General features: G+C 46.7%; 2 protein-coding genes across 2 annotated transcripts in view; both read left to right on the top strand.

Moving 5' to 3' along the window:
- Positions 1-6,274: 6,274 nt before the first annotated feature.
- Positions 6,275-6,619, top strand: smim32 (small integral membrane protein 32; the record flags this gene model as incomplete). Its single annotated transcript, XM_079744301.1, has 1 exon — positions 6,275-6,619. The coding sequence occupies one exon, from the start codon at positions 6,275-6,277 to the stop codon at positions 6,617-6,619; it is 345 nt and encodes a 114-aa protein (XP_079600427.1).
- A 2,141-nt stretch (positions 6,620-8,760) lies between these two features.
- Positions 8,761-13,863, top strand: part of diaph1 (diaphanous related formin 1) — a 99,865-nt gene continuing 94,762 nt past the window's right edge. The window contains 1 exon segment of the mRNA XM_079744836.1: positions 8,761-9,505. Coding sequence (XP_079600962.1) covers positions 9,407-9,505 — 99 coding nt within the window. The 5' untranslated portion in view covers positions 8,761-9,406.

A 13,863-nucleotide genomic window follows, 5' to 3' on the forward strand; every position in this document is an offset into this window, starting at 1 on the left:
GTCACACGCTCGGCTATATAGCCCAGCGGTCAAACCAGCCTGAAGGAACAGAAAGAGATCGATAGACTGAAATGACTCAGGATTCCCATGGATTGGATGGAACATTGTTTTCTGTTGGTGGTTGCCCGTGTGCTAAGGGACCTGTGATTGGCTATCTGTGTGGCGTGATCTCAGTTGTGTGCGTGCGTTCATGCATGCCCGTGTTTGTGGGAATGTATGTGTGTGAGTGCGCATGCACCTGTTTATGTTTGTGACCGTGTGTGTGGCTCCATGTGTGTATGTATGTGTGCATGAGTGCGTTTGTGAGTGTGAGCCATCAGGGAGTCGAAGGTTCCTCTGTGCCGACAGTTTGGACTGCAAGGGAATAAGACACACCTCACACACACCCACCATCACCACCGCCACCATCACCCACCCATCCAAACCACGACACCCACCCACGCTCCCAGACAGTGTGGTGTACACAAAACTGCGTGAAGAAAGTGATGCACACTAGCCTTTCCTGAGCAAAACAGAGTGCCACCCAATCCCAGCCTGTGTGTCTTCCATGAAGGCATGTTGATGGCTGTGTGTGTTGGTATGAATGCACCTGCAACATGGCAGGGTGGGTCGTCAGCTGTCGGCGTCCACACAACACCACAGGCTAGGATTTGGATTGGACCAAACAAAAAAATAAACATTGTATTTTGCGTCATCAACATGCATTATTGCGATAGAGCGATAGAATTAAAATCTCTATCGTAGGCCATTTTTTATCGTTTGTATCGTATATCGTTTATATCGCGCATTACTACTCAGCACACAGTGGAGCTTAATGAAACAATTTTGAAGAGTCTAAAACACAAATAGCCCGTGCTTGTCACCGGTTCCATTTCACATTGTAATTTTCGCAACAGTCCCAGAATTTGTCATCAAATCCACTTGTGTGCAAAGATCGTTAAATCATTGGACAAAAAGGTCTGGGGCTGAGTAAAGCGTTAAAGAAGAAAAGGGGGGAAAGCGCCGGTGAAAGTAAACAATCATGGATATCCAGCGTGATATACACTAACCGCGTTCACATGGACACTTCTGATCCGATTAGAAGTAGAAGAACAGCTCAATCGAAAAACATATTATCACATATACACCTCAATCGGAATACAATTCTCTGATCGGAATACAATTCCATGCGGATAGAAGAGGTGGTGTAGTCCGGTATAATCGACATGTACGTGTCAAGGAAAGTGGATTTTTTGCCTGATTCACGTCTTTGTTATCACTCCGCAAGTAGTCCGGTAACGTATCAACCCCAGCGAGCGTGTCCGGTTGCTAAGCGACGTCAACGTCTTTGGCGGACTATTTCTCTACTGATCAACACTACGATGGCAATGGTAATCGTGTGAAGATTTTGTTTCGTTCTGGCAAGGAGCCGTGTAATAAGCGGGATAATGTATAGAACGTCGCCGGTCATTATCGAAAATAATACCCTTCAGGGCGAAGCAACAGACCTCCGCCTCGAGTCGGGGTCCGGCTCGCCCTGTCGGGGCTTATTATTTTCCCGATAATGACCAGCGTTCTGTACTATAATATTATCCCTTACATACATCATATAAGTCCAGACCAACATAATGGTTGTGCGCGAGAGACACACGGACGTACGCTTACCACTTTTGTAAATGCCATATGTACAGTACATTCGGATTGCATGATAGGAATAGATACATTCCGATTAGAAATCTAATCGGATCAGAAGTGTCCTTGTAAACGCGGCTACTGATGTGCGGACTGGTCAAACTCCTTCTCCTTCTCTCATCCCGACTCGGAATGTGTTAAATGCATCGGCATTTTATGTGTGTTTTCCCGCATACTTTTTACGTGCTTTTGTCGGTCCTCAGGCGAAATTGAGTCATGGCTCAACACGGAGCAAAGAGGAGGCGCAATGTCTATTGGATATCGGACCCAAATATCCTCTTTGCTCCATGATGAGCTACGTGCTGCTAATCTTGGAGTTACCGCTAATCAAACAATAATTCCCATAATGAGCGCGGCTGAGCGGGTGCCCGTTACGTCCAAAGAGGCGTATGGTTTTTAGAACTGGATCGGACCGAGGTGCGGTCGCTTTCACATCTCAAGCGAACCGCACCAGGGTTTCGTTTGGAAGCGAACCGAGACCACCTCTCCGGCTGGGTCTCGGACCGGCTGTTTGGTCCGCCCCCGAGTTCGATGGTTTGTATTCACACCAGCCCAAAAGGTCAGCACCAAGGGGCCGAACTCGTTTAGTGCGCGCTAAACACGGGATAACACTAAACACCGTTAGAAACTATCAGGTGATCGACAAGATTCATCGATTAATCATGCCCATCCCTAATCTTCAGTATAGTGTCTGTTCCTTAACTTAAAATACACCAGTTTTTCCTTTCCTCTGCATCTTGAGTGGCATTTAAGAACCAAGGACTTTAACTAACCAAGTGTAGTGCCTTTTAGAATGGTTTGCACTAAAGGAAAGAAACCCAATACTATGCTAATGTACTTGAATTTTATTTATCTGCAACATTATGTCGTATGATTACAGTTTTGCACAATAAAGGTTCTCAAAACGACATACTATGTTTCTTTATTTCTTTTCTTTTTAAAATACATTTAGCAGTTTGGCTTTTCTTAGGGTCTATGTAACCTGTTCTGAAATGGTTGTATCATGATTTAAATATCGTGATATATATCGTTATCGCAAGAGGCTGCTGTGTATGAGCCATGGAGGGTGGTTTAGAGGGACCCTTAGGTTGGGGGCTGTTTGGGGAACCAACCTGACTTTGCTGTGGATACAACTCACGCAGGGATAAGAGCAACAGCAATATCCCGATTTCATGGAGCGAAACCCACTGCGGGCCAGCGATAAACAAAGTCTGCACTGAGGCCTGATCACAACACCTGCTGCTTGGAGACCTAACTCAGTAAAATGAGAGTTGTTAACAGAATCTTGCTGGCAAGCTGCCACTGAAAATTTGAAGAAAATGTATGTTATATCCTGTGTGAGTGTATATTTATGGGTTTGTGTGTGCCAGTCAGTCCTGTATGTGTGTGTCAATCAGTCCTGTGTGTGTGCGCGTGTGTACGTAGGTTTGTGTGTGCCAGTCAGTCCTGTATGTGTGTGTCAAATCAGTCCTGTGTGTGTGCGCGTGTGTACGTAGGTTTGTGTGTATCAGTCAGTCCTGTATGTGTGTGTCAGTCAGTCCCTTATGTGTGTGTCAGTCCGTCCTGTGTTTGTTTGAGTGTGTGTGTGCGGTTGTGTGTGTGAGAAGAAGGGAACAACGGAGAGAGAGGGAGAGAGAGAGAGAGAGGTACGAGAGTCATGTGTGTTTATGCCTACAACCCTCCCTCTTGACATGCATGGTCGCCACTCGAGTTGGTCGATTTCTCAGTGTCCGCATAACGCTTCCACGCAGTCTGCAGTCTCTTTCCGTTAGACGACATCACTTAGCATAGTGACCCTCTGGAGCTACGGTCGTCCTTTCTGTCGCTCTGCTTCACCTCCGCTAATGGCTCAGCCTCCCCCCCCCCCCCCCCCCCCCATCAAGGATGAAATGGTTTAGAGATCAGAGAGAAAAGGGGCACCAAGGCTGAAGAGGAAGGGAAAATAAACAGAGCCAGATAGAGGACCACGGATAAGCAGTCATTAAATTTATTTATTCATTTGCAGGAAGATCTCATCGAGCCGTCCTCTTTTCCAAGAAAGTCCTTGGAAAAGAGAAAGTGGATGAAGGGAGTTTAAAGTGAAAACTTGAAAGACCCAAAATGGCTGCACTGAATTCTGATTGCCTGTGTGTGTATATTTTTGCAAGTGTTGGAGTGTAAAAGAAAATCTGGCAAAAAAGAAGGGTTTGTACTTCACTATGATGAGATAAAAGTAAAAGGAGCTCTAATGAAGTCTTAAGCTTTGAGGAAGTGACAACTCGCCTTTCCTTATCACAAAGCCATCTTCATGGATACCGTGCTAATAAGCGTAAAGCCTGATAACAAACACAATCACCCAGAGGGACATCAGTGGGAATCTATGCTGTTAAACATCCTCTCCTACTCTCTCCGACTACAGTCACCTGATACCCAGTCTTCGCCAATTCCCTAGCAGCGCTGCCAATATGGGCTCAGCTCTCTGTCGCTCTAACGTACTTCCATGGTATATCGCCCGGCGCAAACAGCCACCGAAACGTCAAAAATGGGTCAGGGATTCGTCAGTGCCGGGCACGAGCGTGCGTGGGGTACGTCTCCCTGTCTGACTGAATCATAGCTGACGGGGAAGGAAGAGTATACGAGCAAAGCACGGGGAGAGTTGGCCACTTCCAAAAAAGCAATCATAAGCAGTAATCTCCTTATTACCGCTGCCCCCTCCCGCATATAAACATGGCTGGTGGCTGTATTTAGATTTCTCGGGCGACACATTCCCCAGTCTTTGGTCTAATCCTCAACACGGAGATAACGTGAGGCACAGGGTGACGCTTAGAGATGTGTTTTTCACCACTATGTTGGTTCACCTTTAGTTCACCAAAATGTTGATGGGACAACATTACTGCGTGTAAATGCTTTAGTGTGAATAGATAATCCTTTTAAAAACTTGGTTGGTGCAATAGTGTGCCAGCCGACCTAGGTTGGTCAGGAAGGTTTTTGCCATATCTGGCCACACATCCATCTTAACATATGGATGAATGTGATGTGGTTGAACCTAGAATGAGGCAATAACCATGTCCCTTTTTTTCTCTCACAATGTGAGCGATGTCGATGATCTAACCACAGATGGATCAAAACCAAGACGTCAGATTGAGTGTTTATAGTGGGCTTTAAATGTAAATTCAGTATCACCGAAAATGTTTACTATCTGTCTGTTATGATAACAGTCTGTTTTTGTTGTTGTGAGGGAGAGGGTGTCAGGAGATAAACTCAAGAGGTGCAAAAAGTAATAATGTTTTTAAGAATTATGACAGCTTTGAAGAGGGACCAGCAACACTTCAAACAGGCAATGTTTCACTGTGTGCCTTATGGGACACACACACACACACACACACACACACACACACACACACACACACACACACACACACACACACACACACACACACACACACACACACAGTAATGGCCCCAATGTGAGACATTCCCCACAGACCTAAAAGCTCTTACTCACTTTAGCTCAAATTAAGAAGGATGTGCTGCACATAGTATGCGTGTGTGTCTTTGCAACCTGTGTGTATGAGCGAAAAAGAATGAGGGAGAGAAAGACAGAGAAAAATAAAGTGTGCAAGAGAGGGGGGGGGGAGGATAGAAAGGATAGAGAAAAGTGGATAGGGACAAAAAGAGAGAGAGTGCGCCAAAGGGAGACCAGCTCGCTATTTAACACAGCCCTGTCGGGTGACGTGCCTCGAGCCCGCGCACACGCACCACCAGTAGCCCGTGCCAGATGCGCGCGCCGTCATTACCTATTCCGCTTTCCTGACCCGAAGTGTGTGTACGTGTGGTTCGGTCTCCAAATCCAGAATCTTCATACACTGGATCGATATTGCCCTCAAGATTGCAAGACTCGCGAGGGATAACTGACCCACTCGATCCGTATAACTGGATACGAGACTGTAAGGAGAGAATGTGAAAATGATCACCTGACGGAGGTCCGACTTGGCCCCATTTGCGCTCCTTTTTCTCCGGAATAGACGTGGACTCGGGAAGGCTACAGTTCAGCACCGCTATCAGGATGACATAAAGGAGAAAACCCATGCGTATCGCGGCTTGGATATGCACATCGCCGAATTTGGCTATACTTGGAGACTTCGTTTTTGATTCCACAGATGAAAAGATGCATGCGGTCATGGATGCGTTCGGTTCAGCTTGATACGACTAGTGTGGATATTGACGCGTGATCACAGCGCGTGGTGGCGGCACAGGGAGTGTGGGCCACTTTGAAACGACACGGCTGAGACGCGTCTCCTCCAAAGTGCGTCGAGACCGCAGCACCACGCAAACCCGAGGAATGTGGACGCGTGGGCTGGTCTTTTCCAACATCACCTTACGGGGCCCGGGTTCAAAGCAGAGTAAGTCTTTGCCTGTATCTCTCTTAAGACAACATTAATCCTCCAAGGAGTCCAACATTCTATTTTGAGGGGGGTTCCCACCGGATCTCTGCTTCGTCTCATATACCGTTGCCTTGATCACATTCACTCGGAAGAAGAAACCATTTGACGCGCGCACTTTTAACCTCTCCATCTCCCCTGTAGCGGTCCGACGCAGCCAGAGAACAGACAGACGGGCCGCCATGCTCAGGCAGATCCTGTTGAATTCCACGGCCCCTGCGGACTACGACCTAGCGGCAATGGCCCAGTCCACGTCCCACTCGCCTTCCTCCCTGAACGCGTCCCACGACGGCTCCGTGAGCGTGGCTGCCCTGCTCAGACCCACCGCGGGGGGTCGAGGGGTAGCGGGCCTTCGGGAGGGCGAGCTCCACAAGCCGGACCTGACCACCTACATCATCATGTGCCTGTTGCTGTTTCTCCTGGTGCTGCTCATCGTGTTCTTCATCAACTGCCAACTTAGGAACTCCTTCTTCGCCTCCATGCCCTATGACAGGTCACTGAGGGAGGCGCGCACCTCGTACAAGTAGACCAGAAGAACTTTGGCGCAGTTTGGAAGTGTGTTGGAGGAAAGTGTACTGAATGGATTCTGGCCATGTTGGAGAAGATGCTGCTTCTTTTTGGCACACGGGAACGCCTTGAGACATTTGGGCCATACCTGTTGGGTATCCAGTGCAGTATGGATATGGAACACGGCCATCCAAGCTTCTATATTATTCCAACAGCATAAAAAGAAACATGTGCATTTATTGATGAATTTGTAAGCTTGTAGTCGGTCTCATGCGGCTGTGCTATACAGGCCTACCAACTAACCACTGTTTATACAACTTATTATTTAAGGTGTTCCTTGGGCAAGCCATGTTGGGTCAATGTGGGGAAAGAGAACACAACTTGTAGGACCTATTGCTTGTGTACTCTTAAAAACAGGTTTTGTATGACTACAACCGTCTTGTAATGTGTTGCGGTGGAGCCGACAGACTTTCTTTCTTCTTCTATGTAAACGACCGCACGATGGGCTGCTGTTTCTCTTCTTCACATAAAGATGATTGAATAAAAACAAAACATTGGTTTCATCTCGTCCTGATCCAGGCATGACTGTGTGGATGGTAAATGCAGAGGAAATGCATTCCTCGTGTTTGTTCTTATTGCTGACAGAATTTGTTTTATTATTATTAATTCTTAACTGCAAGCCTAGTCTTATTAGACCGAGTAACGGGTTAAAAATGGACGTGGATTTACAGCCCTAAACTATGCCTGGAGACACAGTGGCGCTCCGAAAACTCCTGTTATTCCAAAACACAGCGAGAAGATGGATGGGCCTATCTCTGTAAGCCTTTGTGAATCCACGCGAACGTGGACGTGCAAGTGTGTGTGTGTGTGTGTGTGTGTGTGTGTGTGTGTGTGTGTGTGTGTGTTTGTAAATGTGTGTGTAATTGTTCTGTGTCTGGTTCCAGAACTGTTAAAACATGCCCACACATACACAACGAGTTGGGGGAGAGATTACGATAAAAGAGAGATGACGTGGAGTATGCAGAGGAGACATTATGGAGGCCTTCTCTGACTATAGGGTCTAGCTGAATACATGTCCCTTAAAGTGCCTGCAGTCAGTTCTCTGGCTACATGTGGCTAAATGCAAACCTACTTAAGAATAATTAGAGCGTATTTTCCGGTAGCCTTTAAAGGACATCTGTAGATGACGAATGCGTCGCCTTCCCCGCACACAGTGGGTGCGTAAAAGGCAGCGTAATAACGCACCTGCGGCCTGTCCTTCACACGCTGCTCCGCTTAGTGTCGCCACTCGACCGCCTACAGACGGAGTCAGACTCAGAGATAAATTACATTTTTATATTTGTATTCTTATTCCAATTATCCGACTCATTTATTGACATGCATATCATGCATATGCCTGCATATATCATGCAAATATATTGTTGTACTATATATTTTGTTTTATCCTTTTCTTGCTGTAATTATCACAATCATAGTCCCTCGGCGTTACGGAGATCTGTGTATTATATTGACAACCCTGCCAGCCTCCTAGTCTCTCTTTTATAACCTTATTTCGCCAGTAGGCCTAGTCCATAGTTTCCTTCTCCGTTTGATAATTCATAACAATCCTTGCACTCTTGGTCAATATGGCGAGTGTGCGTTTGCATGACTGATTTTTTTATTTATCTGCAGAGTTTGCTAAACTGATAAAACTGAAATAAAAACGAATTCCTGGACTTTCAGTGCAGCGTTTAGCCTCGTTAACAGGCGTTCTCATCTCACGACAAAACGCTTGGAAAGGGATGTTCAATATGAGCGTTATTGACGAGATAGGGCGGGACTTTCAGCCACATGGGTTAGGGGCTGGGGGTTGATGTATTAGAGGCGAGAGAGGGGGAGAGACTTCCGATAGAGGGATATCCAATTACTTTACATTTTTCTAATATTAATTTGTCGAGATCTTAGTCAAAACTCTATCTTTATTCCACTTGTGTTTTTTCTTATTCTTACGCTCTGGGTACTAGGAATAAGAGACGGAAGTCTTGTTGAAGTACAACGGGGAAACGGTCTGACTCAGGATCCTCTTCCTGGCTAGGTCAGCGCAATCCTCTCAGGTGTTTTCCCGGAGCTCATGTCCCCTCCCCCAACGTACAGCCCAACCTGTCAGAACAGGAAGGCACTAACTTCCGTGGGACGCGGTGGTTGCCCTGGGGTTACTCCACTTTTTAAAAGGAGTTCATTTATATCACCGCAAGCTTTGGATATAATTCATATCGACAACTCAATTTAACTTCATATTTAGAGAAAAAGCTCATGGCAGACCCAAACTAACTCGCGGAAGGGAACAGACAGAGGACGGTTTAATGAAGCTAAGCTAACGAAGGCTACCACTTCATGGTTACTACAACAGCCACGGGAAGCTCGCTATTTGGTGGGACTCAACTTTATTATCCTCCGCTGCTCGGTTCGTATAACATTTCATGTGCTGCTGAGCAGATTCCAGCTGTCTGCTGTACTTTAGTAGTCCGCTTACAGCTCGTCTTCACCACTGTTCCAAGCTCACTGTTGGGGTCTCGTTTGAATTTCCCTCCATCGGTATTGGTCCGGGGCTCCTCACCCAGACACTAGCAGCCCCGTGCTAACTGGGGCTACTGAGCCCGAATACTGTTACACTAGGCCCACGGATAAGTACACATCTAGTCCATACCTAGGGAAAAACCATACAAGGTTGTAAACAAAGCCTGTTGTCTATTTTTGAGGTAGAGAGGGAGAGATCACGGTGCCTTTAGTCCACACTCAGGCGCAAAGGTCCAGATCGAGGCGCAGTCATGGATTCAAACTCTGGGAACGCTGCCTCCGGCTCTGCCTCCAAGAAGGACAAGAAGTCCAAGAAAAACTATGAGGACGGAGACACAAAGAAGAAGTTTGTGAGTATCTTTCCGACCTGGAGAACTTTTCGGGTTGACGCGCGCATCTTCCCAGCAGCCTGTGGCTGTTGTTAAAGTTAGAGCACCGATCACTAGGAGAAGTTGGAGTAAAGCGGCACTCTGTGTGTGTGCTTTAAAGTTAGACCTCACTGGATCTTCTTATTTTTCACTTTATATCAAACCTACGATTAGGATTTATTAGGATCAGGATTTAATTCCAACGTATTGGTTTTCTTTTTATGCATGTTATGAATGTTGTTTGTTTTGGACGTCACAACATTGTTGTCAATAATGGGGGGGGGGGGGGGGGTAATTACGGCTATATCTGGTTAACATGGATGAAGACGTCTAAAGGCACGGGAGTAGCGTCTTAGCAGATGTCTAATACCTCCCATGTAGAATTTCTTCCTCGCCGAGGCGGCGTGTGGTTCCGTAAATTGTTCAGAGGCGTGGACCGCACGAGTCATCGAAAGGGAAGCGTGTCATGACGTCAGACAATGCTTTAGTAGTGCCGTAATTTAACCTCTTGGTTGGGCCTGACAATACCTTAAAACCGATCTTGTACATACACACGCACACAATAAGGTTGGTGAGAAATTACATGCAAAAACAAATGCAACAGCACATATTCCATGATAAGATAGTACTTTGAATCATGAAGTTATATATTTCCAAAAGAAGATTTGTATTCCATCCATGGCAATATAACCTGCATTTTAAAAATAATACTTAAAACCATAATTATATATGATACTGCAGCAAAATTAATTATCTGTGTTATTATGCAATATTTGACTACTCAACTAGGAGGTATTTTTTCAAAGAAGCATTTATCGTGATGGGTTTAGCAGGTTGGTCCCCTCACTGGTGTGTGTGTGTGTGTGTGTGTGTGTGTGTGTGTGTGTGTGTGTGTGTGTGTGTGTGTGTGTGTGTGTGTGTGTGTGTGTGTGTGTTAAAATAAGCAGAACTGCTGTTGAATCGGAAAGGAAGTGCCCAGTCACCACTGTCCGAGTGGTGACGTCAAGCCTCTAATGACCCTCTCCTTACCCCACAATCAGCTGCGCCAAACAAAACTGTGTGTGTGTCTGACCGTTAAAAAGGGCCGTTTGTTTTGGTCAAGTAGCGTGCACTAAGTGGAATGCTGTGTGTACCTCACTGCTGCCCCAACTGCCGCGGCAAGCTAGCTGCTTGACCCGTGTGAAGCCTCCTTCAAAGTAAAAGCGCGGTCCATTCGTACCCACTGCACGCAGTACCCGTTGTCCGTTCAGACTGCAGCCATCAGCATCCCAATAGGATTTGTTGATGACATAATCATAGACAGTTATCAATAGTGGGAAAGGGCCAAGCGGGTCGAGCATTGTTATGAGCCACATTTGTCCTCTTCCAAATGTTGGTCTCAGACACACAGACCCGAACCCACGGACCCGGACCCAGCCACGTTGCGCTGAGCAGCGGCACTGTCACCTGTGTGGTGTTCTAGGTGAAAGGTTTTCCCCACGCTCGTATTGATAAAGACCAGCCGTGGCGTGAGGAATGTTCCCTGACCCCCCTGCACTCTTGTTGCTGCAGAACCGCACGCATTCTACGCTTGGAAGTATGGCAGTCGCCTTTCATTCTTCCTGTTAGGTTGCTCAACCTTTGTTTGTCGTTTGTTTTGAACGTTTTTGTCCACTAATTCTGTAAAAGGGTTTCTTTTGAAATTAGAAAGTTGTTTTATAATTGCTTGTGCTCATTAATCTTGATTAGGCTTTAACTGAATATGGTTCTCACAAAATGTTTGGCCTCCATTTCTCTGTGTGCACAGCCTCACCTGCTTCTCTAGATGGCAGGTCGAACAATCGCAGCTTTGCAGATCTAGGCTATTTCTTCTCATCTAATAGGTCATGCTTTGGCTCTGCTGTCTTTAAACCTTTATCATTGCCATCCACTGTCTCCCTGGAGAGAAGACAAGCATACTGTGTAGCGTAGAGGGGACGCTGAACCAGTGCCAATGTGAAACTGGAGTGGGTAATGCACTGGTAGTGGCAGGGGCCTCTTGGCTGACGGTGAATAGGACTTTACAGAGGGGGGCGAGAGAGGGGCGAGCGCAAGAGAGAAACCAGAGAATCAAAGATCGGGTGAGAGAGAAGAAAACGAGGGGGAAAGAAGACAGAGGCAGGAGGTGAAATCGGTGGGACAGGACCAGGTGTGAAAGAGCTGTGGAGGGAGAGAGAGGAGAGGCAGATGGAGAGATAACGTTGTAAAATAAAGGGCACACTGGTCTTTATTTATAAAGTGGTGGAACGGTGCTTTCACAGCTGGGGCCATATGCATAGAGCTCTGCGTACTGTAGGTGGCTGCGCAACTTCATGGTCAGCGGAAAAGTTGGAAATCTGTGTATGCAGAGATGTTCAAACAGTACAGGGATTTCTGTTAATAAATACCAATTGTCCTGCGATTCTGAGCACGTAAACAAGCTAAGGGTACACACCCTGTCTACTCCCATAACTGACCAATCATTGTTTTAGGAACTCCCATAATTACCAGGATTTCTCAATAACCTCCCTGCCCAGTCAGAATCGAGTGTGTTGTTTCATTCTTGTGTTTGTTTCATTCTTTCAAAATACCAAGGGAAAGGGATTTCTAATCGAACCCTGGAGTGTTTCTCATGATAGTACGTTTTCAATTGACACGGTGTGAACGCTCATTGGAACTCGAATGTTGACCAAACAAACAAACAAACAAACAAACAAACAAACAAACAAACTCATGTCCCCTTCAAAATGGTAATGATTAGCTTTCAAGGAAACTCTGGTTCAACTGGCATGAGGTGTGAATGGGATCCATTAATGTCTGTCTATTTATACATCGGCCCAATATTTGCATCCCTAAAATGACAACCTGCATCCACGCACCTTGTTGCCCTAACCGTCCGTTGTGGTCAATTCCTGAATCAGGTGAATGCAAAGTATGAGACATATTTTGCGCCAAACTGGAACTAATATATTCTTTGTACTTCTTGAGCCACTGACCAAGGCAAAGTCCCTGAAATCAAATACAAAACTGCTGCGGGGAGAAAAGCTATGAGGTGGAATCCTCCGTTTGACACCACAACCCCAAGGACTGATTCTGTTTTGCTCGGCGGATCCTCTCTACCTGAACCGAGCCGTATAATAGGAAGGGCCGGCGAGTTGTGTGACAGGGCCCGCACACACAGAGGAATGCAGAGTCACTGCTGTTCACAAATTGCATAGTTAGCCTCCAATCCCACCTTCCCCCATGCCTGCTCTGTGACGCAGGACTTTCTGAACTATTGTTTTTGTGTTTATTTTCCTTTGCTGTAGTGAGATTATGTTTTTTTTCCTGGGGGACAGGACCCCAGGGCAGCAGACCGGTGGAGAGATAGATGAAATGACAACAAGGCAGCTGGGAGTGTTGTAATGCAGGGCTTAGACCTGTGTTGTACCAGACATCAGATTTTACCCCTTCAGTGGCCTCTGTGTATGCGTCATCATGACTTCTGGTCGGCCACAGACACAGACTCAGAAAGAGAGATAAGGGGAAGCCGAAAAACATATAACACAAAGTATCCTGCAATGTCAGGTGTCAAAGTCACAGGGGATAACGCCCTCTTAAATCCATACCTATGCAGATATAGATATCTTATCTGCAGGGAATTTCTAAAACCTGGTTTTCTCAGCGGTGAGCGCGCAAGATGGATAATGAATGTTTAAACAACGGTCGTCGACGGCCCCCCGACAGGTTTTCAAACTTTGAGCAGGCCGTCTCTTCCGAAACATCGAGGTATTCCAGCAGCCTCTCATCCGCGATGCAGTTTTAATGAGACGTGGAAGTGTGCTTCCTTATCCACACAGCACAGCCCACCTGGACACTGCTTAGCATATCAAGCTTCTCAGGCACCAGGAGGCCGGCATGTGGGTGGGGATGGAGGAGGAGGAGGAGGAGGTGGGCTACTGATCCGTGGGATCTGTCAGAATACAGATCCCACAAGGGGGGGGGTGGTCACACGTTTAAAGCTGGCCAGCTGTACTGATAAACCCGGTCCCAGTTGTGGCTCCATTGGCTTCTCACGGTGATTGTGCGCACAACTTGCTGAGCAATAGTTTTCGCGTGTGCAGGCGTCATCAGTGTGTTTGTGTGTGTGTGTGTGTGTGTGTGTGTATGCACATTCATTGGATTATGATTAAGATTCACCGTTTTCAAAGCAGTCAACAACCAGTGAAGCAGGAGCAGGTCCGTCCCCTCCCACGTCCCCCTCCGTCTCCCCCGCCACTTTACTGACCGGGCAGTCTCAGCTCAGCCCCAAGGACAGCTTACCGTTCGGGGGAGAAGGTCTTCTTGCGGTTACCCTAGCCGTG

Source organism: Pollachius pollachius (assembly GCF_949987615.1).
Source record: "Pollachius pollachius genome assembly, chromosome: 10".
NCBI classification, from domain to species: domain Eukaryota; kingdom Metazoa; phylum Chordata; class Actinopteri; order Gadiformes; family Gadidae; genus Pollachius; species Pollachius pollachius.